The sequence below is a fragment of the Schistocerca nitens genome, chromosome 8 (assembly GCF_023898315.1).
Source record: "Schistocerca nitens isolate TAMUIC-IGC-003100 chromosome 8, iqSchNite1.1, whole genome shotgun sequence".
Classification (NCBI taxonomy): Eukaryota; Metazoa; Arthropoda; class Insecta; order Orthoptera; family Acrididae; genus Schistocerca; species Schistocerca nitens.
Genome location: NC_064621.1, coordinates 628,037,244 through 628,060,335, shown reverse-complemented (window position 1 = coordinate 628,060,335; position 23,092 = coordinate 628,037,244). Strand labels below are relative to the sequence as shown.

Genomic DNA, 23,092 nt, shown 5'->3' with positions numbered 1-23,092 from the left:
AAGATCTTCATTTGTAGCTTTACGATAGTAAGAAAATCTTTCATCTAAATAAAACTGCAGAATTCAAAACAATACCAAACATTTTGTCCAAAATTAAGAGATTTATAGTGATAAGCACGCCCAGGCGTTTCTGCCTGCAACAGACCTGGCGTTCGCCGTGCCTAGCTGACGTGACGTCACCAACAAGCGCCGAGGCCTTCCTTTGAGTCGGTGTTGCCTCTGGGGCCTTCACTGTCTTTGTCAGGCAGAGCAGTTCACTTGATACGGATCGCTCGCTCTTGTGAGAGCGTCATCAGACGAACCCAGGAGAGACGTCCAATCGTGTTGTCGCACGGGGAAACGGCCCAGTGACAGCGCGGATCGTCGTCTGAAGCTCTCTGCTGCGGGACTGCGCGCTGCGCCGTTGCTCAACGGCCGAGGCTCGCAAATCGCGGCCAGGAGAACAGGCAGGCTACGAGCGACCTTCTGGTTCCCCCGGCTGCGAGCGCTCACTCTGGTGAACGGCGCGCACTAGGGCCCCACGCCGGCGGCCGCTCGGCCACTGCGGGCCGCTTTTTGTCAGCCCCGCCCCTACCTCAGCTGTCCCACGTGTCGCGGGCCGGCCGGCGTCTGCTGCGTCACGCACAGCGCCACAGCACTGCGCTCGATGCGTCGTCGACCTCGCCTCTGCGACGCAGGGACGCCTGCCACCACACCTCATTACCTGTCGCAGATCTGTGCCGACATCTCCCCAGTAATTTTCTTACTTACACGGTGTATAATTCCCCATCTTGCCCTCACACGACCAGTTCCTCACTGCGAGCTCACCAGGCAAAACACAGTGCCATGCAAAACACTGAAGCATGGTCAGATGTCAACGCAACTTTGTACACGTGCACGCCATCGGCGGGTTATCTGTACGGTTCCAGTTGCTCGACAGGTACAACGGCCACCAGAGTTCAACAGTGTTGTCAGTGATTCGTGTTGATACCACACCTGTTAGGGTATATAACACGTGTGAAGAGCGTTTGACGTTCAGTGTTCACTGTGCAAGACACGGGTATGCTGCGTAATCGGTTCTGACAGCTTCATCAGGGACTTCATTGTGGGCCTCCATCTGGAGGAACCTCATCGTGGGCCTCCATTTGACAGGCTGGTCGAATCGTGCAATATCCAGATTTGTGGGCATTCGCAAGTGACACAGGGCCAGGAACAATTGGGTTTCAACGTGCCCATGACCACACAGCGAATGACGTTTTCCGATATGTTGCTGTACCAACACCGACTGTCCTCCGTGTCTACAGGGGATGGTGCAAGGGAACGTAAGGTTACGCATGCTCATCACCACGGTTCTGGTCGACCACGTCCGACCACCACAAAGGGGGATCGCCGTGCCCCAAGCGTATCGGAACCCCTTCGCATCTGCATGTGCCACCTGAGAACAAGTACTTTGACTCCTTCGGCATTCTGTGTCATCCTCCTCCATTATTGGAGAGTAGCAACATCTGGACCCATTCGCAAATTGCTCGAAACACCACAACACAGACGACTGCGTTTGGAATGGTGCAGTAACCAGGAAACGCGGACTAGTGGTGAATGGTGCCGCAGCGCCTTCAGCGATGAATCGCAGTTCTGTACTACCCCTGATGATTGTTGGTGAGTATGGTGGTGATCTGGGTAGACGACCCAGTATTCGAACCACAGCACTGTTACTGCTGGCGTCACAGTGTGGCGAGCTATCGAGTATGACTCACATCACTGCTGCTAGGGGTTGAGGGAACTCTGAGGGCACAGCGGTAAGTCACGGGCAACTTGCGCCCTCTTGGGTTACCTCGCATGCGACAGCATCGTGGCGCCATTTCTCAGCAGCACTGAGCTTTTCTATAAATCGCTCGTGTCTCTGTGAGATGTCTGCTCGATGATGGGATATTGCCGCCGCCAGCAGCATCCGCAGATTTCCCTACTGGTTTCTGTATCGGGTTCTTCGACCGACGATTGTTTGATGATTTTTCTGACGTTTCACCAGCATGAGTGGCTGGCACTGTCAAAGCTTCAGCCTCCATTGCTGGTAGTCGAGCTCACGGCCGTAGATTATATGTACCTGGAGCGCCAACGTCCAAGGGCTTTCCTCTGGTCATTTCCGGTGCTGTTCTCCTTTTGCCACATGCAACGGCCATTCGGTGCACGGAAATACGGGATCCGTTCACCGTGAGGCTTCATTTTTTCTTGTTGAAGCTATTCTCCTGTTGTGTATTTCCACAGCTTCTCTGAACAAGCGGGACTGATAGCTGTTCTCTTCTCTTCTCTTCTCTCGGCGAAATTTGCTGAATGGTCGGCCTCACACATGTCCGATTTCTCCACCTGTCCCGACCTGCAAGGCCGCTTTCTTCTGTGATCCTGGTGTTCACTGATCGTCCACTCATTCCAACATAAACTTTTTCGTATGTGCATGGTGTGCGGTATATTCCCGACATTGGAAGTGGGTTCCTTTTCTCCTTTGCAGATCTGAGACACTCTTTAATCGTCTGTCGGTTTATAAATGGTCTTTACGCCGTGTGCGCGCAATATATGGTCGATTCTACCCGTCACTCTGGGAATGTATGGCTTTTTCCTGTGTGTCACTGCACCGAGTGTTTGATTCTGTTACGCTTTTTATATAACTGGTGGAGTACCCATTGCTCCTCAGAACACTTCCCAGGTGTTGCATTTCGCGTTTAGCGTGCTGCGGCTTACATATTCGTCCGTATTACATATTCGTCCGTATTAATCGTGCCTCTTTTCTGGCTCGGGTGGTGATTTGACAGTTTGTGCAGGTATCGGTCCGTGTCTATCGGTTTTCGATGCACACTGTGTCTCAGGTTTTCACCATCCTTTGTGACCAGCACGTCTAGATAGGGCAGCTGTTTGCCCTTTTCTATTTCCGTGGTAAATTTTATGGAGGATGTTCAAGTGCCTTAGGAAGTCGCCAAGCCGTTCCTCACCATGGCTCCACATAACGAGACTATCATCGATGTATCTGTATCACACCTTTAACGTTTACAAGGTACCGAGTCCAGTGCCTGTGCTTTGAAATGTTGTATGGAGAAGTTGGCCACCACTGGACTAAGAGGACTATCCATGGCGACGCCTCCCAGCTCTTCCTCGAAGTTTCTATTCCACGTGAAACAGCTCGTGGTGACACATGCATGAAAGAGCTTGATGATATCTTGCGGGAAAATGTAACCGATGTGCCGCTGAGTCACTGAGTGGCACTTCGGTAAACTAAGAAACAACATCAAATCTGACCAGCATGTCGTTTGGACCAAGTTTTAGTTTCTTCAGCTTCTCAATAAAATGTCCTGAGTTCTATATGCAAGTGTCAGTCTTCCCCATACGCGGATGGAGCAAAGAGGCCAAGTGTTTTGCCAGTTTATACGTCGGTCAGCCACGAGCGCTAACAATCGGCCTTAATGAAAGATTATTCTTATGGATTTCTGGTAATCCACGCAGCCAAGGTGGTAATGTTTCTGTGTTCTCGAGGTTCCTCTGTATGTCCGGCGAGAGAGAAGACACCTTGATTAAGGGATTCGTATTCCGTGTGATCTGCTGCGTCGAATCTGCGCTTAGTTTTCGGTACGCCGTCGGCCCTAACAGGCCCGGGATCTTCTGCTCATTATCTTCGGTCTCCACTAGAACGGTCGCAAGAAAATGTTCACTACTTAACCTAAATTATCCTAAGGACAAACACACACCCATGGCCGAGGGAGGACTCGAACCTCCGCCGGGACCAGCCGCACAGTCCATGACTGCAGCGCCTCAGACCGCTGGTCGCATTTCGCTGATCGGTAGGTAGTACCAATATACTCTTGCGGCGTTAAGACTCTTGATGCCTTGATAGCAAGAGATCATTACTCGATCGCAGTGTCGGTATCCAGGTTGTCAAGGACCAATAAGAACAGCTGTGCGCGAGCTTGCCTCAGGAGACGATACAACAACGACTGTGTGACACCCTCGTCAAATGAACCAGTGTACACGTCCAGGCTGGAGGGGTGCAGCGTCCTACTGATTAGTGGGCTCGTACTGTACACCTCATTGTAAGTTTGACCCGCTACTGTAATCGCTGAAGTTACATCACACACCATCTCAACCTGTGAAGTTTCATTTAATTTTTTTCCGACCCTTGTAGGTGCTTCACTGCTTTTGTCATGCAGTGTTACCGGTACTCCCTTTAACAGCGCACACTGGTCGTTCTGGTGCACTTTACATGGCGGTGGTCACGTGACCCTCCACCACTGACGTCAACCAGAGTTAGTGTGTGCCGGTCGGTTGTGTGAAATCGGGGCAGTAAGAAGGCTCTACGTAGAGACGTGACATAATGGCAGACAGGAGCTGCTGCCTTTGGACGCGTCCATGACCACGCAGCGAAAGACGTCGTCCAATTTGTTGCTGTACCAACACGGGCTGTCCTACTGGTCTACAGGAAATGACGCAACAGAATTCGTTAAGACATTAAAGTCTGGGCTTATTGATAAAATGACAGTTACACTTATTACAGGTCTGAGTTGTGGTCTCACAAATTAGAATTTCTACAGTCGTCGGACGAAACTTCAGACTTCGATATTTAGAAGATACAGGTTGCTGATCTGAAAGGGCACATACTATAATACGAGACCGCAGGTAAGCGCCATAATGCTACATCAATGATTTTGGCTGATTGCTGCGAAATATTAATATACAAACTCGCCGTGACAGAAGTAAACAGAGTCGGGATACTGTCATTTTCTATAAAACACAATGCTTCTGGTGACTTACTTTATCGTCTAAAAAAATGTACGCTTTCTGCAAGATTACGGTAAAACCCTCCTCTCCAAACTTTAATACAAGAATAATAATTATTGAAGTTTTGATTTTTTGTTTCAGAAACAAAAACTACCTGAGATACTTTCTCCTACACCTGTCTCATGTATATAAATTAATTCTTTGCCGCTGCTCCGCATATTTATTCCATACAGCCGGCCTTTGTGACCGAGCGGTTCTAGGCGCTTCGGTCTGGAACCGCGCGACCGCTACGGTCGCAGGTTCCAATCCTGCCTGGGACATGGATGTGTGTCATGTCCTTAGGTTACTTAGGTCTAAGTAGTTACAAGTTCTAGGGGACTGATGACCTCAGATGTTAAGTCCCATAGTGCTCAGAGCCATTTGAACCGTTGTTCCGAGCCATTTGAACCGTTGTTCCATACAGTTTTTTTCAAACCATCTGTTATAACATACTAATCAAAAGGAGCCGGACGCGAGTGCCCCACGGTCTCGTCCGTGAAGTAACTCGTGCACCTTCGACTGCTCTGCCACCTCACTCGGAAACTGGACAGTGGACAGATGTCAGTTTACAGCCCGGATTCCTGTTTTAAATAAAGGTGACTACTGGTCCTGAAGCAATTTAGAAAAATAGTGGGAACGCTGAATTTAGATGGCTGGACGGGTATGTGAACCGCAAGCCTCCGCGCTGCGTGTCCACCCCCGCGTGACTAACGACAGCCGTTTTGTCAAGCCAGGGCAAGGCCCACAGTTCCCACGCCACGCCAAAGAACAATGACAGCAAGTCTTCAAGTATGCACACAGAAATGTCGATATTCATCATAAGAAATTTATTAGGTTATCAGACTACAACCAAACAAAATTTGGTCAACAGCACATTCAAAAAGTAAAGAGTCCCGACTTGGCCCCATCCGATTTTCATATGTTTCGAAAACGTAAAGTCACCTTCGAGGACTTCACTTCGACAGAGATGAAGCAGTGCAAGCAGAGGTGAATTTGTGACTCCGTCAACAAAAACAAAATTTTACACAGTGATGGTATCAACGAAATGGTGTCTCATTCGGACAATGTGTTGAGAAATAAATATGTAGACATGAAGAATAGAGATGTAGAATGTTAATAATGTTTGCTTTATTTAAAAAAAAAGCTTTAGAAGTTTTCACATAATAATTCAGCGGCGTTACTCTTCTGCATGCCTCCTATTATTATTATTATCAGCTAGCTCATAATACAGAAAACCCAACTCCACTTTCTTTTTCATATTGAAATAATTCTGACATAGGAACAGTACCTACAGTTTCTTACATTGAAGTTCTCACAGAAATTTCGATTGTTGTCAATTGTGTACTTTAACCACCTGTCACTAGAAAGTGAGGTTGATCGAAATGCAATTCTCGAAAGCTCTCCTATTTATGTTTTTCGCTGATATTTGTGTGTTTGTGTTACTGATTTAACAGTGTTAAGACCAAAAAAGGAAATATCTCTGAAAAGTGACGAGTGGAAACATTTAAACAAAATGAGAGTTGTTGAGACTTAAGTTCCAGCAGAAAGAATATTTTCAAAAACTAGTGAAGTGATTTCTGTTCACAGAAGTAAATTAATAGCAGAACATGCCAACAAATTATTTTTTTAAGTTCTTTAGAAATAAGTTATGGAACTGAAAATTTTTCATTCATGTTACCTGTATTTTGAGTGATTTTTAGCTACCCATTTTTTCATTTGCTGAAACAATTTTTTAAATAATTTTTTCCAAAGACTTTCCTACGTAAAATAATGTATAATTAAATTTGGTTTTCCTTAATTATTTAGTAATTCATAAAAACCATCCTCGGAAGTTTTAAATAACATATGCTACCCTAAATTGAAATATACATCTTGAAACTAAATTTTTAGCGCCGATATACTGAAATATCGATATTAATTACTCTGTTAATGACCGATATCGATATTTAGTACTGTAATATTCGGTTACATCGAACATCGATATTTATCTCTCGCTATCCCACGCCTACCGACAGGTGACTAACCAGCCACGGGAAGGCCCGTAGTTCCCACGCCACAGGACAATGACAACAACAACAAAGCGCTCACCTGGTACAGGGAGTTCCCCGTGACGTAGGCGGCCACGTAATGGCTGCCGAAGCTCCGCACGAAGTTCACCACGGAGGCCGTGTCGCCCGGAACCACCTGCAAACAGACGAGCAACACGCCGTGTAAACAAAACTGCGGGAGAGGGGGCAGCCGCAGCTCCACCACACAGAGGCATCTCCAACTGGAACCAAATGCCCTTTTCTATAGAGCAACTATTTTTCATATTTCAAGTAGTTTGAACTTTGCGATTGTGAGGAGTGTACTGATACATAAATGCGGGATTCAGGAAGGGAAGACGATGTATAGAACAGCCATTTTTCCTGAAGATACTGATAGAACATAGGGCCTTAAAAAAACAAAAAGTCCGTAACAACCTTCGTGGACTTCACAAAGGCATATGACTCCATCGACAGACGGTCTCTTGTTAGGTACCTGAAGAACAGAGGACTGATGGAACTATACAAGGGCCGGCCGGAGTGGCCGAGCTGTTCTAGGCGCTACAGTCTGGAACCGCGCGACCGCTACGGTCGCAGGTTCGAATCCTGCCTCGGGCATGGATGTGTGTGATGTCCTTAGGTTAGTTAGGTTTAAGTAGTTCTAAGTACTAGGGGGCTGATGACCTCAGAAGTTAAGCCCCATAGTGCTCAAAGCCATTTGAACCCGTTTGAACTACACAAGAACTCATAAAAGAAATTCTGACTGACACAAAAGCAAAGGTGAGATACAGGGGAGCACTGTCGGAAGAATTTGAGATCAAGACTGGTCTTAAACAGGGAGATGGATTGTCACCATTGTCGTTCAGTAGGCAGCGGAGAGCAATGAAATGGGAATACCAAAGACCCATGTGGGGGACAAAAAGGACAACATGGCTCAAGTGGACTGCCTCGCCTTTGCAGACGACATAGCAATAGTACGTGAGGCGGAAGAAGACGCAAAGACACAACTCGAAGTAAGGTAGTCAGAAAGGTGGAACTGAGGATCGCCTATAACAAGACAAAGACATTAAATACCACTGCAGACTGGGAAACACCGGAAGGCACTGTGCAAATGGTGGACAAATTTAAATACTTGGGGGAATTTATAACAGGAAGGAACAGGAGCAAGGAGGGAATAAGAGAGAGGATAAAGAAAATGAGGTCAGCCTTCTGTATGACGAGAGAGATATACAATAAAAAGAATATATCCACAGAGGCAAAGATAAGCCACTACAAGGCAACGGTGAGGAATGCAGTATTATATGCTGCTGAGACAATTACACTAGGAATAAATGTGGCAGAACAACTAGAGAAAGAAGAGAGAAAAATACTGGGTCACAAAAGAGGAGTAGAGAGATGGACACGGACCTAGGGAAGAACTGTACCGGAACATGAGAACAATATCGAGGGAAATCAGACTCAAAAGGGCAAGGTTTGCTGAACATGTAATGAGGATGATTATGGACAGAATGACCGAGAAAATGTGGGAACAACAGGCAGGACAAGGGGAAAGACAGGGACCAAATGGGTTGTTGAACTTCGGAAGGACTGGTGGGAATTGGGGATCGAGGTCGAAGGAAAAGAAAATTGGAGGAACAAATATACACTGTCCAATATGCCGGAGATCAGCGACAGAGAAGAATACAGGAAAAGATTACAGTGTCGCCAGTGGAACATACAGGAGAAAAGGACACTGAAGATCTCTGAAGAAGAGGGGGAGAGAAGAAGAGAAAGAATGAAGAGGTTCTGGGAGAAGAAGAGGAAAATGCAGTCTACGAAGGGGCTACCCGTGGTCCTACAGAGGCCGTAACGCAAGAAAAAGAAGAAGATATATAAAAACGGAAAATTTCTGGAACCAATCAGTTGGCCGACCTACAGATGCAGGACACATTTCAGACATAAAATATTATAGGCGCCTAATGGTGCACATTGTGTGTCTCACTAGCTCAGTGCGTAACTGCCAACCTACGAATCCAAAGCCCCGCGATTCCATCCCTGTCGCTCGTTGGATTATTGGGAAACTCTGTAGGTATACAGTATTAGGTCTGTGCTTAAGGGCACAGTTGATTCCACAGGGTTATATATATATAATAGCCAGGTCTGCAAACTATACTCTGTTCAAACTTATTTCATCAACCAGCATATATTCCGAAAGTATCGCTCGTGCGAAACCCAGCTCGTCCTTTTCTCACTCAACATCTTGAAAGCCACGGATTAAATCGTTCAGGTAGATACATCATTTCTAGATTTCCGAAAAACATTTGACTCTGCACCACATCTAGGCTTATTATCAAAAGTAAGATCGTATGGAAGTAACACACGAAATTTGTGACTAAACTGAGGATTTCTTGGTAGAGAGGAGACGCAGCATGTTATTTTGCCTGCAGTCATCGACAGATATAGGAGTGCCCACGAAAAGCGTAATGGGACCTTTGCAGTTCGTTTTCTACGTTAATGGGCTTGCAATTAACATTAATACTAACTTCAGATTTTTCGCAGATGGTGTAGTTACCTACAATGGCGTATTGCCCGAAAAAAGCTGCACAAATATTCATTCAGTTCTCGATTAGATTTCAAAGTGGTGCCAAGTTTGGAAACGTGTTTTAAATGTTGGCAAATGTGAAATCGTGTTCTTGACAGTACGAAAGAAACCTGTTATCCCTACGGCTACAGTATCAATGAAACACAACTAGAATCGGTCAGCTCATACAAGTACCTGGATGTAACATTTTGTAGGGACGTGAAGGTAGAAAGTTCAAAAAATGTTCAACTGTGTGTGAAATCTTATGGGACTTAACTGCTAAGGTCATCAGTCCCTAAGCTTACACACTACTTAACCTAAATTATCCTAAGGACATACACACACATCCATGCCCAAGGGAGGACTCGAACCTCCGACGGGATCAGCTGCACAGTATAGTGTCGTATTTTCACCTGGTGGAGAGAGTGGAACTACAGGATGGGGAAAATAAAAGTGAACAGAGTTCCAGGGTACAAAGAAACACACCAGAGGAAAGGAAATACAGTTATAACTTGACTATAGCAGATGTTGAAAGTGACCATCATTCATGTGTTGGCACTTTTGGGAAGAGTGCTGGAAATGTTGGAATCTCATCCGAAATGCTTTGCTGCAGTTCTTCAAGACTGTGAGGGTTGTTCTGATGCACCATGGACTTGAGGGCTCCGCACACAAACTAAATCGCACAATGACAGATCAGATGTCCTGGGTGGCCAGCTAGGGCCTCAACCAGACTAACCTCTGCTGGCAAATCTGTCAGTCATGAAGACTGTTGTAAATGTTTTTAAATAAATCTTATGGGACTTAACTGCCAAGGTCATCAGTCCCTAAGTATACACACTACTTAACCTAAATTATCCTATGGACAAACACACACACACACCCATGCCCGAGGGAGGACTCGAACCTCCGCCAGGATCTGTTGTAAATGTACTCCAATATTCGGCCAGTTGTATGGGCAGTTGCTCCATCCCGTTGGAAGTCACTGAAGGTCTTTCCCTCCACCGTTAACGCTGCCACAAATGGTTTCAGAATTTTGTCACAGTAACGTGCCGAAGTCAACGCCTAATGAAATGAAATGAAATGTCGTGTGACGAGGGCCTCCCGTCGGGTAGACCGTTCGCCTGGTGCAAGTCTTTCGATTTGACGCCACTTCGGCGACTTGCGCGTCGATGGGGATTAAATGATGATGATTAGGACAACAGAACACCCAGTTCATGAGCAGAGAAAATCTCCGACCCAGCCGGGAATCGAACCCGGGCCCTTAGGATTGACAGTTTGTCGCGCTGACCACTCAGCTACCGGGGGCGCCTAATGAACGAAGATGGGACCATAATGTGTTTCGTAGAAGTTAAGCGGATTCTCCGCTGCTCAGAATCTGCGATTCTCTGAGTTGACACAACCACTCAAGCGAAACCAGCTTCATCACACATAAAAAAAAACTGATCCACGTCCAAGCTATTCACTATTATCTCAGGGAACAGACACTCACAAAACTGGAGATGCTGAGGAGCATCTGCTGGTTTTAATGCACGGACAGCAAACACTCGGTAGGGATGCATGTGAAGGTCAGCTGGGATATTATCCCGCATGATCGACGTGATATGCCGGTCTCTTGCGACAGGCGTCGGGTTGGTTTGGTAGGACTCTGAAGTATTTTCTAGTGAACTGCAGTCACATTTTCTGGTGTCTAGGCACTTTTAAATGTTTTTTGACTTGTTCAAAACAGATCTTGTCTGACGCCGTTTTCGGACTGAGTGACGCCATCAAAATTCTCACCAAACAACTGACCACACCGTTCCCACTATTTTGTTGTCACGCATCTTTCCGCAACGAACAACAGCTGCTCAACCGCTGTGGATGACGTGCCAGTTATACACGTGATGTGCGCGTCACGCGTGTGGTTATATGCATGGATTCACGTAAAATCGTATTGACTCGTCGGGGCCATATTTATTTGCCCCACCCTGTGTTATTTTTTCAGCCTACTCAGATAGAACACCGATTAATGAACACACTTACGATGTTTCAGCGCCCTGCGATGTGTGTAGCGCGTATTGCAGCATTCGGAACTCCGTCAATTTAACGCCAGATTCTCAATCAAAGTGGTCGAAAATGCTATTGTTATTGCATTTTTTGAAGGTATATGTGTCTAGAATGTTGAGACGAAAAGGTTTCTTTTAATCCACGCGTTACGGAAGTTTCTACAGTCCACTGTTCGAAGCAGCTTCATAGCCACCGAGGGACGCTCTCAGCCGCTGACGCCCGGCTCAGGAAGAAAACCTGTCGTGTCGTGACGCACCTTCACAGAATCATTTATACTGCAGTATGTATGGCAACATATTCGCCGAAAAGCTGGCGAACAACGTGTGCTGGCTGCCGAACGCAGCATATCCAGTTCAGCCAGACAGGCTTTTCTCGTCGAGAAGAACGAGCGAAGTGCTCTCCGGGAACAATTCGAGTTAAGAGGAAGGGCTGATGTACGGTCCTGGAATTGGAGACTGAACGTAAGTACCGGTAACACCCTTTCTTGGTGAAATTTTGGTCAAAATTGGTCGAAACATAATTTTTAGTCCGTCATATTGGATTAGGTAATTTGAATTTTGAAAATATAACTTCAGATTGGTGTTCAGCGGCATGAAAAATACACAATAACACGAAGTTTTTACATAAAAATTGAACTAATAATACGTATAAAGGGTTTCCCTAAACTTTAAACAGGTTTTTTTTTCCGAGAAACGGTATTTCAAAATTGCGTGCAGCATACAATAAAAACGGTTCAACCTAATAACTTGTACCTTTAACTCCTGAAAAGTTAACATTTTGCTCCTGAGCTTATACCTCTAATAGAAGAAATTTGTTAATATTAATTACTTTTTGTGAAGCGATAAAGAGCGAGCAAAACCCCTAAAAATCGAACTCAGAGTTAGCACCATATCGTTAAATTTAAGGTTATTTCATTGCATTTAAGTATAAGCTCCCATAAACACAATGTAGTATCGACTGATGTTTACAATGCACGCAGTCGACGGACTTGAGTCGCAGGCCCTTGATCAAACCATAATTACGGGCGCCATTTTGTTTTTGTATTGAAAATCTAAAATAAAGTTCAATGTGTGATCAATCATAATCTGCAAACAGATCCTTTGTATGTTTTTCATCGAAAAAAAATTCGAATTTTGCCTATTTTTTGCTTATTTTGTTGAGAACCTGACTTGATTATAACCAACCGGTATTAGTTTAGATTTATCAAATTTTGTCATATGTTTTGTCGTGCACATTTCATGTAATGAGCAGGATCAACTGTGATTCTTGTTTAATTTCGTAGGTAACGCATTCCTTATTCATTATTTTCTAGAGCAACTAAGAAATACGTGAGATCAAATGGACCACTTTGCATCAGTCTAGTCTGAACACAACCCGAGCGTCCTGCCTCACTGGGACGCCACGTCAGGTCTGCCGGCAGTGCTCAGGTCTCGCAGTACGAGGCGTCAACAGAGACACCAGAGGAGTGCCTTCAGTCTCCGCTCAGAAGAAGAGCGACAAGCTTTGTGTGCAATATCGAAATGAAAAGGGAATGCAGGACAAGAAATTCTGGGTACGTCCCTTCATTGCTGATGGTGACATTAACTGCTTATTTGACACGCTTTATATTGATTTAAGAAATTACACTACTGGCCACTAAAACTGCTAAACCAAGAAGAAATGAAGATCATAAACGCGTATTCATTGGACAAATATATTATACTAGAACTGACGTGTGATTACATTCTCACGCAATTTGGGTGCATAGATCCTGAGAAATCAGTACCCAGAACAACTACCTCTGGCCGTAATAACGGCCTTCATACGCCTGGGCATTGAGTCAAACAGAGCTTGGATGGCGTGTACAGGTACAGCTGCCCATGCAGCTTCAACACGATACCACAGTTTATCAAGAGTAGTGACTGGCGTATTGTCACGAGCCAGTTGCTCGGCCACCATTGACCAGACGTTTTCAATTGGTGAGAGATCTGGAGAATGTGCTGGCCAGGGCAGCAGTCGAACATTTTCTGTATCCAGAAAGGCCAGTACAGGACTTGCAACATGCGGTCGTGCATTATCCTGCTGAAATGTAGGGTTTCGCAGGGATCGAATGAAGGGAAGAGCCACGGGTCGTAACACGTCTGAAATGTAACGTCCACTGTTCAAAGTGCCGTCAATGGAACAACAGGTGACCGAGACGTGTAACCAATGGCACCTCATACCATCACGCCGGGAGATACGCCAGTATGGCGATGACGAATACACGCTTCCAATGTGCGTTCACCGCGATGTCGCCAAACACGGATGCGACCATCATGATGTTGTAAACAGAACCTGGATTCATCCGAAAAAATGACGTTTTGCCATTCGTGCACCCAGGTTCGTAGTTGAGTACACCATCGCTGGCGTTCCCGTCTGTGATGCAGCGTCAAGGATAACCGCAGCCATGGTCTCCGAGTTGAAAGTCCATGCTACTGGAAACGACGTCGAACTGTTCGTGCAGATGGTTGTTGTCTTCAAAAACGTCCACAACTGTTGACTCAGGGATCGAGACGTGGCTGCACGATCCGTTACAGCCATGCGGATAAGATGGCTGTCAGCTCGACTGCTAGTGATATGAGATCGTTGGGATCCAGCACAGCGTTCCGTATTACCCTCCTGAACCCATCGATTCTATATTCTGCCAACAGTCATTGGATCTCGACCAACGCGAGCAGCAATGTCGCTATACGATAAACCGCAATCGCGATAGGCTACAATCCGACATTTATCGAAGTCGCAAACATGGCATCACAACAACGTTTGACCAGGCAACGCCGGTCAACTGCTGTTTGTGTATGATAAATCGGTTGGAAACTTTCCTGATGTCAGCACGTTGTAGGTGTCGCCACCGGCGCCAACCTTGTGTGAATGCTCTGAAAAGCTAATCATTTGCATATCGCAGCATCTTCTTCCTGTCGGTTAAATTTCGTGTTATTCTTCGAACTGAGCTTCATTTATGATCCTCGTAATTCCCAACACTTTTTCCCCCCAGTTCGTGTTTTCAATAGTTCTGAGACAGAGTGTCCCAAGTTGCTGAGTCCAAATGAATATCGCAGATAAAAGATTCGGTGTCAAAACTATCCGTAGTGCTCACGTGGGCGGACAAAAGTATGGTTCAAATGGCTCTGAGCAATATGGGACTTAACATCTGAGGTCATCAGTCCCCTAGAACTTAGAACTACTTAAGCCTAACTATCGTAAGAACATCACACACATCCATGCCCGAGGCAGGATTCAAACCTGCGACCGTAGCGGTCGCGCAGTTCCAGACTGTAGCGCCTAGAACCGCTCGGCCACCTCGGCCGGCGGACAAAACTAGGTACGCGTGAGCGGCAGGCGGCGCTCGGCAGCTCTGCTGCCTCAGTGGTGTGGGAGCCGCCATCGGCCGCCGCGCGTTCCGCTGACAGCGTCTTAGAGAGCCTGTATAGAGGGAGAGAGTGGCCAATGGTGATAGCGTCGCTGACTGGCTAAGAGCCGAGGACGCCACGTTTCTACCGAACTGACGCTGACTTGCTACGAATATAAGTAAATACGGCGTGTGATTCTGTACCGTTGGTTCTCTTCAACGGTTCGAACGCCAATTGCATTGTACAATTATGTACTTGTTGTAATACAGTAACACTGAAGGATTTTTGCATGTTCTCTGTCGGTTCTATTTACGTAAATTACCTCACAGTTACTATGTTGATCGGATCTATGAGGATACTTTTAGAACTTCACAGCAATTTTCGAGCCAAAATTTTTATTTAAAGTGATTTACTGAGTCTCACTCATAATATGAATTACAAAATCATCAAGGACAGTCAAGAGAGGAATGCCTGGTTGCTCCGCTGTTGGGTGCAAAAACCGAAGTGAAGATGCTCGTTTTCCCAAGAAATGAAGTAACTGTTAGAAAGCTCGTTTGGTTTCTTTGTATATCGAACAACCAATTTCTTTCTATATGTTTGTAATGCCTACAAAACGAAACTAAAAAATTACAGAACAACCTTTTAACTGATACATCCCCTCCATGACAGTAAAGGTATATGAACACCGCAGTACTACTAACATGACGTTGTAGCACAGCGGTAGAGTTTTAATCTTCTAATCTTTGCCGGCACGGTAGCTCAGCGTGTTCGGTCAGAGGGTTAGTTGCCCTCTGTAACAAAAAAACTGAGTTAATCGATCAACGACGAACTTAAACGGATGTCTTACGACGTCCGCCCCGAGCAGATTCAACGAACAAAAGCGAACAAAAATGAGATTAAAAAAAAAAAAAAATCTAAAAGTCGTGAGTTCGAATCCCGCTCAATACAAGTTTCTTTGAACTTTATTTTCTAAACTTTTAATGGTTCTAGAGTGACAATTCATGCTACACGATGTGTTTTAACATGTATACACAACCCTAAGTCTACGTACTTTCTACGGGCGACTCGCGCTTGGCTCTGTAGTCTTGGCTACTCACATTCCTGTAAATTATAATTATCGCGTGGATAGTCAGTTACCTATTTTCAATTACTTTCTGCTGTTTCAGTAGAGTACTTAAGTATTCTTATTTTTCCGATTTTCTGTGGTATAGAGTTTCTAAAAGTGTGTACAGAATGGCACGTTTTGCCAGAATAAGAAAATGTTATAAGATCGACACACACTTAAAATGCATTATGTGGGGACGGAAACACACAAGAGTTTACCAATTGCAGCGATGAATATGCGCACGGAAAAATCTGAAATAGCATCGTGTACTCCGAGATACATTAAATGAAATTTCTTTTTCTTATTAATCAGTTGTCAATGTTTATATGGCATCATAAAATACAGCTGTTGAAATTCGGCAGACATACACACTGCTTCACGATACTTCCACTTGCTCACATATTTATTAGGCCTATATAAACATAGACGAATGGCATTTGTTTTAATCATGTACCGAGTATTAAGCTAGAAGATCTGCTTTGGTGTCGTGTGTCAAACACATGCCTTATTTTACTCGTGAAGTGGCTAGCTTTCTGCTTGTGTCCCTACGTAATTGCACGTCCCGCGCGCGATCTGGTGGAAACATGGCGGCTACGGGCAGACTTGCCACGCTCTCCCTGTATAGGCTCTCTGGTGCGTCTCTGCCGGCAATGTACCCTCCAAATCCACCTTGCCCAATTCACCGCTTGGTGCAACCAGTGGTTCCTCCGTATCCATCCCTCCAAGACCCAGGCGATCATCATAGGCTGCACCGGCCGCTCCTTCCGCCTCCATGATTTCTACCTCATCATTTATGGCCGCCCTATCCACCTCACTCCTATCCTCAAATACCTTGGCCTCACACTCGACCGCCACCTCACCTGGACTCCCCATCTCCTTACCATCCAAAACAAAGCTCACAACCGCCTCCTGAAACTCCTGTCTGGCCGGACGTGGGGTCTGCATCCTTCACACCTACAAATACTTGATACGCCCCATCCTCTTTTATGCCAGCGTAGCTTGGATTTCCGCCCCTCCCCGGTTCTATAAAGCCCTCCAAATCGTCGAACGCCATGCGCTCCGCCTCGCCTTCCGCATCCGCCTTCCGTCCCCCATGCGCATCCTCTACGACCTCATCCCCTTCCCCCACCTTCTCCTTTACCTTGAACACATCTGCACACTATATATTGTCCGACATCTTGATCCCCCTCACTCCCTGGTGTGTCCCTTCCTCCCCACCCCCAACCAGTTGCCACGCCTTTACCGTCGTGTCCCACCCTCTCTCCATCTCCACACCCTCCATCTCCTTTCCCAACGCAACTTCCACCGTCTACCCCTCCCAGATGATGAGCTTCGCCCTGACATCTACCCTTCTTACCAACTCTAACCCCATCTTCCTGCCTCCTCCTCAGGGCTCCCTCTCCTCTCCCTCCCTCCTCCTCAGCAGCTTCCCCCTCCTACTCCCCCTCCCTCTCTTGTGCCCCCTTTCAGTGTCTCTGCACTCCCTCCTGCCCTGTCTTCCCTCTTCATCTCCCACCCCACGTGTCTCCTGCCTCTTCATGTACCCGCTGACGCCCCTACTCTCTTCATCCCGCCGCCTCCCCTGCTGCCCCTTGCTCTCCCCTCCTTTTCCATCCTCTCTGACCTTTCCCTTGGCAGGTCCCACCTGGCAGTTTTATTATTCATCGTGTGTGCTCCACGAGGGTTTTAAGTGTGTTGTTTCAGAGTGTTTTTAATACTGTGGCCGACTTTTAACCTGTGCATGTGCATTCTGTGTCTTCCTTGTGTTTTAAGAATCGCCAACTGTGTTTTTTAACTTTCTGGTGACTTTTTTAACTGTCCCCCATGAACGTCTCCATGTCAGTGTATTTTTACCTCCATTTTCTCCTCTTACTCTGTTTTATGGTCCCCTGTTTTATCTCCTTCTATATGTATCACTTTATTCTTGTTTTAGCTGCCGTGTCACTCGGCTGAAGAGTGGCGGACTGTGCCGCTGACAGCCCTCCCCTGCCCCTCCCGCGGCGGTGCCCTCGCTATATGCGCTCGCTCACCTTGTCGGCCTCGTGGCGCACGGCGTCCAGCAGCGTGAGCGGCGCCCCCTGGGCGAGGGCGGCGCGCCGGCGGTGCCGGGCCACCCTGACCAGCACGTAGCAGTGCTGGGCGGCGCCGGACGCGAACGTGGACGCGATGCCCAGGTGGCGCGACAGCGAGGCGCGCGACCAGCCGCCAGAGAAGGCGCGCCACGGCCGCTCCAGGCGCTCCACCGAGAAGTCGCGGAAGTACGCCTGCATCAGCTGCTTCAGGTTGTCGCAGAACTCCATGTGGAAGTCGCCCTGCGCACACCGCCGGCCGCGCCGCGGCGTCAGAAAAAAAAAGTCTGCTCCCGTGCCTCACCTCCTACTATACTCTCATTTAGAATACAAGGTGACAATTACTGAACTATATGAGAAAAAACGTAAATTAGTTACAAACTACCACGCGCACAAACTTTATTCAACATGTAAACGTCACTACAGATATTCAGATTTATGTTACGACATGTTTGATACGCCGTGGTCTTGCAGTAGCGTTCTCGCTTCCGGCGCATCGGGTCCCGGGTTCGATTCCCGGCGGGGTCAGGGATTTTCTCTGCCTCGTGATGACTGGGTGTTGTGCGTTCATCATCATTATTGACTCGCAAGTCGCCGAAGTGGCGTCAACTAAAAAGGACTTGCAATACGGCGGCCAAACTTCCCCGAATGGGGCCTCCCGGCCAACAATGCCATACGATCATTTCATTTCATTGGCGATAATTTGGCGCAGGTGAACAGCGAAATTCTGCATGACCTGCTGAAGTGTCGCAACATCGATGCTGTCGATCACCTCCTGAATCGCTGTTTTCAGATCAGCAGTGGTTATTGCTGTACACATTGTCTTTAATATAGCCCCAGCGGCCTTTGGGTACACCAGAGCCAGAATGCGGTCCACAAAGCGCTCCTCCAGCACATCAAACACTCTCCTGCTACAATGGGGTCGAGCTCGGTCTTGCATGAATCACATCTTGTCGAAATCAGGGTCACTTTGGATAATGGAGATGAAGTCATCCTCCAAAACCTTCCCGCACCGTTTGGTAGTCGCCGTACCATCAAGGAAAATCGCTCCGATTATTCCGTGACTGGACATTGCACACCACACAGTTATCCGTTAAGGCTGAAGAGACTTCTCTACAGGAAAATGCGGATTCTCAGTCCCCCAAATGCGCCAATTTTGCTTACTGACGAACCCATCCAAATGAAGGTGGGTTTCGACAATAAAACAAACCATACATGCGCATAGTAATTCCCATCATGTTCTGCGCACAACAGTGCACTTTGAACGTCCTAATGCAAACCATTCAGAAGTTATGACACGATTTTATTTCATATAGTTCAGTAATTGTCACCCTGTACCTGGCATTAGACAGCTAGATTGCAGCGTGCAGGAAGAGCCCGAATAAATTTGGAAAGAGTGCTAGAAGGAAGACCCAAAACCCGTTAGATGCACACGATTAAGAATGACCTCGCCGCTAGAGGAAAGACAGTGGATGATGTTCTCCGTCACAGATCACACATGAACAAAAGGCAGCGGAAGAGGCTCACTAACAGTACCCGGGAAACTGGAACTCTACAATGATGATGATGATGAATAAAATTTTTTTGAAATTTGTGGTAAGATCTTATGGGACCAAACTGCTAAGGTCATCGGTCCCCAAGCTTACGCACTACTTAATCTAACTTAAACTAACTTACGCTAAAGACAATACACATATTCGTGCCCGACGGAGGACTCGAACCTCCGACGGGGAAGCCGCGGGGGCCGTGATACGGCGCCGCAGACCGCGCGGCTACCCCGCGCGGCACGATGAATAGATAGCTACAGGACTGGACTGCTTCCATCAGCAGTACACAGATGGAACCTGTCGCCTCCCACTGTGCTTCCACTGGTGCAAAGTATTCCTCGATGTGATGCTGCTGAAAACTATCTTACAGACGACTTTAACTACTAGAAGGACAGCGACGTTTTCCAGTACATGGCAGGGATAGTACAGCAACCTCTAATACTCGTATACGCTGAACAGGCAAGTCGACGCTGCTGAAAATTATCTTACAGGCGACTTTAACAACTTGAAGGACAGCGACGTTTTCCAGTACAGGCCAGGGATGGTACAGCAACCAGTAATACTCGTATACAGTGAACAAACAAGTCAGTCTTGGTTGCAGGGATGCATCTGTTATTTATTTACCAGTGACGGTTTCGCCTGTTTCGGGCATCTTCAGACTGGCTGAATATTAGTTGGCGTTAGGTACATGGGATACCGAGCACACAGAACGTCCCAGCAAATAACTGCCCTCGTCAAATGTCGGGAAACATTGCACGCTGTCCTTGTTGAGATATGCGACGTAATCTAATGAATGCAGAAGAAGAGCAGACCTACAAAGACTAATCCTGTTCTGCATTCATTAGATTACGTCGCATATCTAAACAAGGACAGCGTGCAATGTTTCCAGACATTTGACGAGGGCAGTTATTTGTTGGGACGCTCTGTGTGATCGGTATCCCACGTACCTAATGCCATCTAATATTCAACCAATCTAAAGATGCGTGAATCAGGCGAAAGGCGTCATTGATAAATAAATAACACAGCCATCCCTGCAACCAAGACTGAATGTTTGTTCATCGTATACGAGTTTTACTGTTTACTGTAACGTCCGTGCCATGTATGTCTTTGTCCTTCATGTCGTTAAAGTCGCCTCGAAGATAATTTTCAGTAGCATCACTTCGAGGGAGCGGCGCATAGGAGATGTGGAGAACGGAATGTCCGTACAGGATTGCTCTTTATCTACAAATTTCTAGCGCTGATACCGTGCTGTGATACTGACGTACTTAACAGGTGATAAAAAAATTATGCGTTAATCATCAGGATATAAAAGTCATTTGCCACTGCAGTGCTACATTTATAAATGAGATTAAATTGAAATGGACAGATCAGGTCAGATTAAGAGACAAATTTGTTGAAATCAGACTATACGAATCAGATATCATGAATTAAGATTTAATGGACGTCAGTCAGGGAAGCTGAAACAAGATTTACCTAGAAATTAAACTGTGGATATTTGGCTCAATTTTCAATGCCATACAATGAGTGATAAATAGGTAAGCAGGGTATCAAATTAACCAGTTTGATGTCTAATGGCTTCTGTCTCGGGTTCTTCGGCCGACGTTCATCTAATGATTTTTCTGACGTTTCGCCAGCACGAGTGGCTGGCATTGTCAAAGCTTCACCCTCCATTGCCGGTGGTGAACTGGAGCCGAGCTCGCGGCCGCAGACTATATGTACCTGGCGCGCCAACGTCCGAGGGCTTCTCCGCGGTCATTTCCGGTGCGGTTCTCCTCTTGCTACCTGCGACGGTCGTTCGGTGCAGTACGGGAAGCCAGGATCCGTTTACCTTAAGGCTCTCCTCTTTCTTGTTGAAACTGTTCGCGTGTTTTTGTATTTCTACAGCTTCTCGAAACAAGCGCGTGTGATAGTGCTTCTCTACAGCCAGAACTTCCGTGGAAGTAGAAAAAGACAAGAAACTGCCATTTCTCGATGTGCTGGTCAAAAGGGACGGCGAAAACCTGGGACACAGCGTGTATCGAAAACCGACACACACGGACCGATACCTGCACAAACTGTCAAACCACCACCCGAGCCAGAAAAGAGGCATGATTAGTACGCTCGTAACGAGAGCAGGACGAATATGTGAGCCGCAACACCTCAGAAGTGTAACAGAGCCAAACACTCGGCGAAGTAAGGAACCAGAAAGAGAAATGTCGGGTACGGCCTTTCTGCCATACATTCCCAGAGTGATGGACAGAATCGGCCGTATATTGCGCAAACGTGGCGTAAAGACGATTTTCAAACCGACAAGGAAGATCAAAGAGTGTCTTAGATCGGCGAAGGAGAAAAGAGACCCACTTGCAATGTCGGGAATATACCGTATACCATGCACATGCGGAAAAGTTTATGTCGGAATGACTGGACGATCAATTAACACGAGGATCAAAGAGCATAAGCGACATTGCAGGTTGGGGCAGGTGGAGAAATCGGCCGTGGCAGAGCACGCACTGAATGAGACAGACCACGTAATAAAATTCGCCGACACGAAAGTTCTGGCTGTAGAGAAGCACTATCACACGCGCTTGTTTCGAGAAGCTGTAGAAACACAAAAACACGCAAACAGTTTCAACAATAAAGAGGAGAGCCTTAAGGTAAACGGATCCTGGCTTCCCGTACTGCAGCGAACGACCGTCGCATGTAGCAAGAGGAGAACCGCACCGGAAATGACCGCGGAGAAGCCCTCGGACGTTGGCGCGCCAGGTACATATAGTCTGCAGCCGCGAGCTCGGCAACATCACAGCCCAGCATCCTGTGATCCACTTACTAGATAACTAACATGTTTTACGGAGGTGACAGTAGAACTTTTGGTTTGGTCACCACGTTGGTGCGAGCGTGGAGGGGCCCCATCTCTTTTTTTTTTTTTAAAAGCTCGGCTCCAGTTCACCACCGGCAATGGAGGGTGAAGCTTTGACAATGCCAGCCACTCGTGCTGGCGAAACGTCAGAAAAATCATTAGATGAACGTCGGCCGAAGAACCCGAGACAGAAGCCAACAGGCAGTTTGTCAACAAGTGGCCACGAAAGGCTTAACAATTTTGTTGATGTCTGATGTTGCAAAAGGATATTCAACTGCTTGAAGGTAACCAGAGTAATGCGAAAAACTTAAATAGTAATTTGAACGAAAATTTACATATTTCACGAACAGCTCCTATTATCTACGTCGATCAAATATCAAAAACTTCATCTCTTAAAGACCAGCTATTTTGCGAAGTTATACTGATGTGATATTTTACTCTGAAAAAATACGATCAGATGTTTCGTGAAATGACTTGTCTGGAAATGATAAATAAAACAGATTAGAGAAACATTTGACACGTCGTCGAACCATCTTCGAAATTATGCATGGCATTTGAGGTGCAAACTGAGAATATAAAATTCAATGTTTACTTAGAATCTTAAAATGTTAAAGAGCGCCAGAGGATATTAATCTGGTGGATTATGTAGACCGAGACCCAGCCGTTTCCGAGATAACTGCGCATTTGTGGTTATGAGCCGACATTGACTTCACTCTGAACGAGTATCGTAGTCGGTACAAATATATCTGAATTGTGAAGTTTTA

The 23,092-nt window shown here is 46.4% G+C and overlaps 1 protein-coding gene across 1 annotated transcript in view; it reads right to left on the bottom strand.

Annotated features, from left to right (window-relative positions):
• The window catches only part of LOC126199098 (torso-like protein), a gene marked incomplete at its 5' end in the record, with an annotated part of 119,009 nt that overhangs the window by 70,926 nt on the left and 24,991 nt on the right, over positions 1 to 23,092 (bottom strand). The window contains 2 exons of the mRNA XM_049935848.1: positions 6,865 to 6,960; positions 17,907 to 18,188. Of these exons, the coding sequence (XP_049791805.1) occupies positions 6,865 to 6,960; positions 17,907 to 18,188 (378 nt within the window). The remainder of the gene's footprint in view (positions 1 to 6,864; positions 6,961 to 17,906; positions 18,189 to 23,092) is intronic.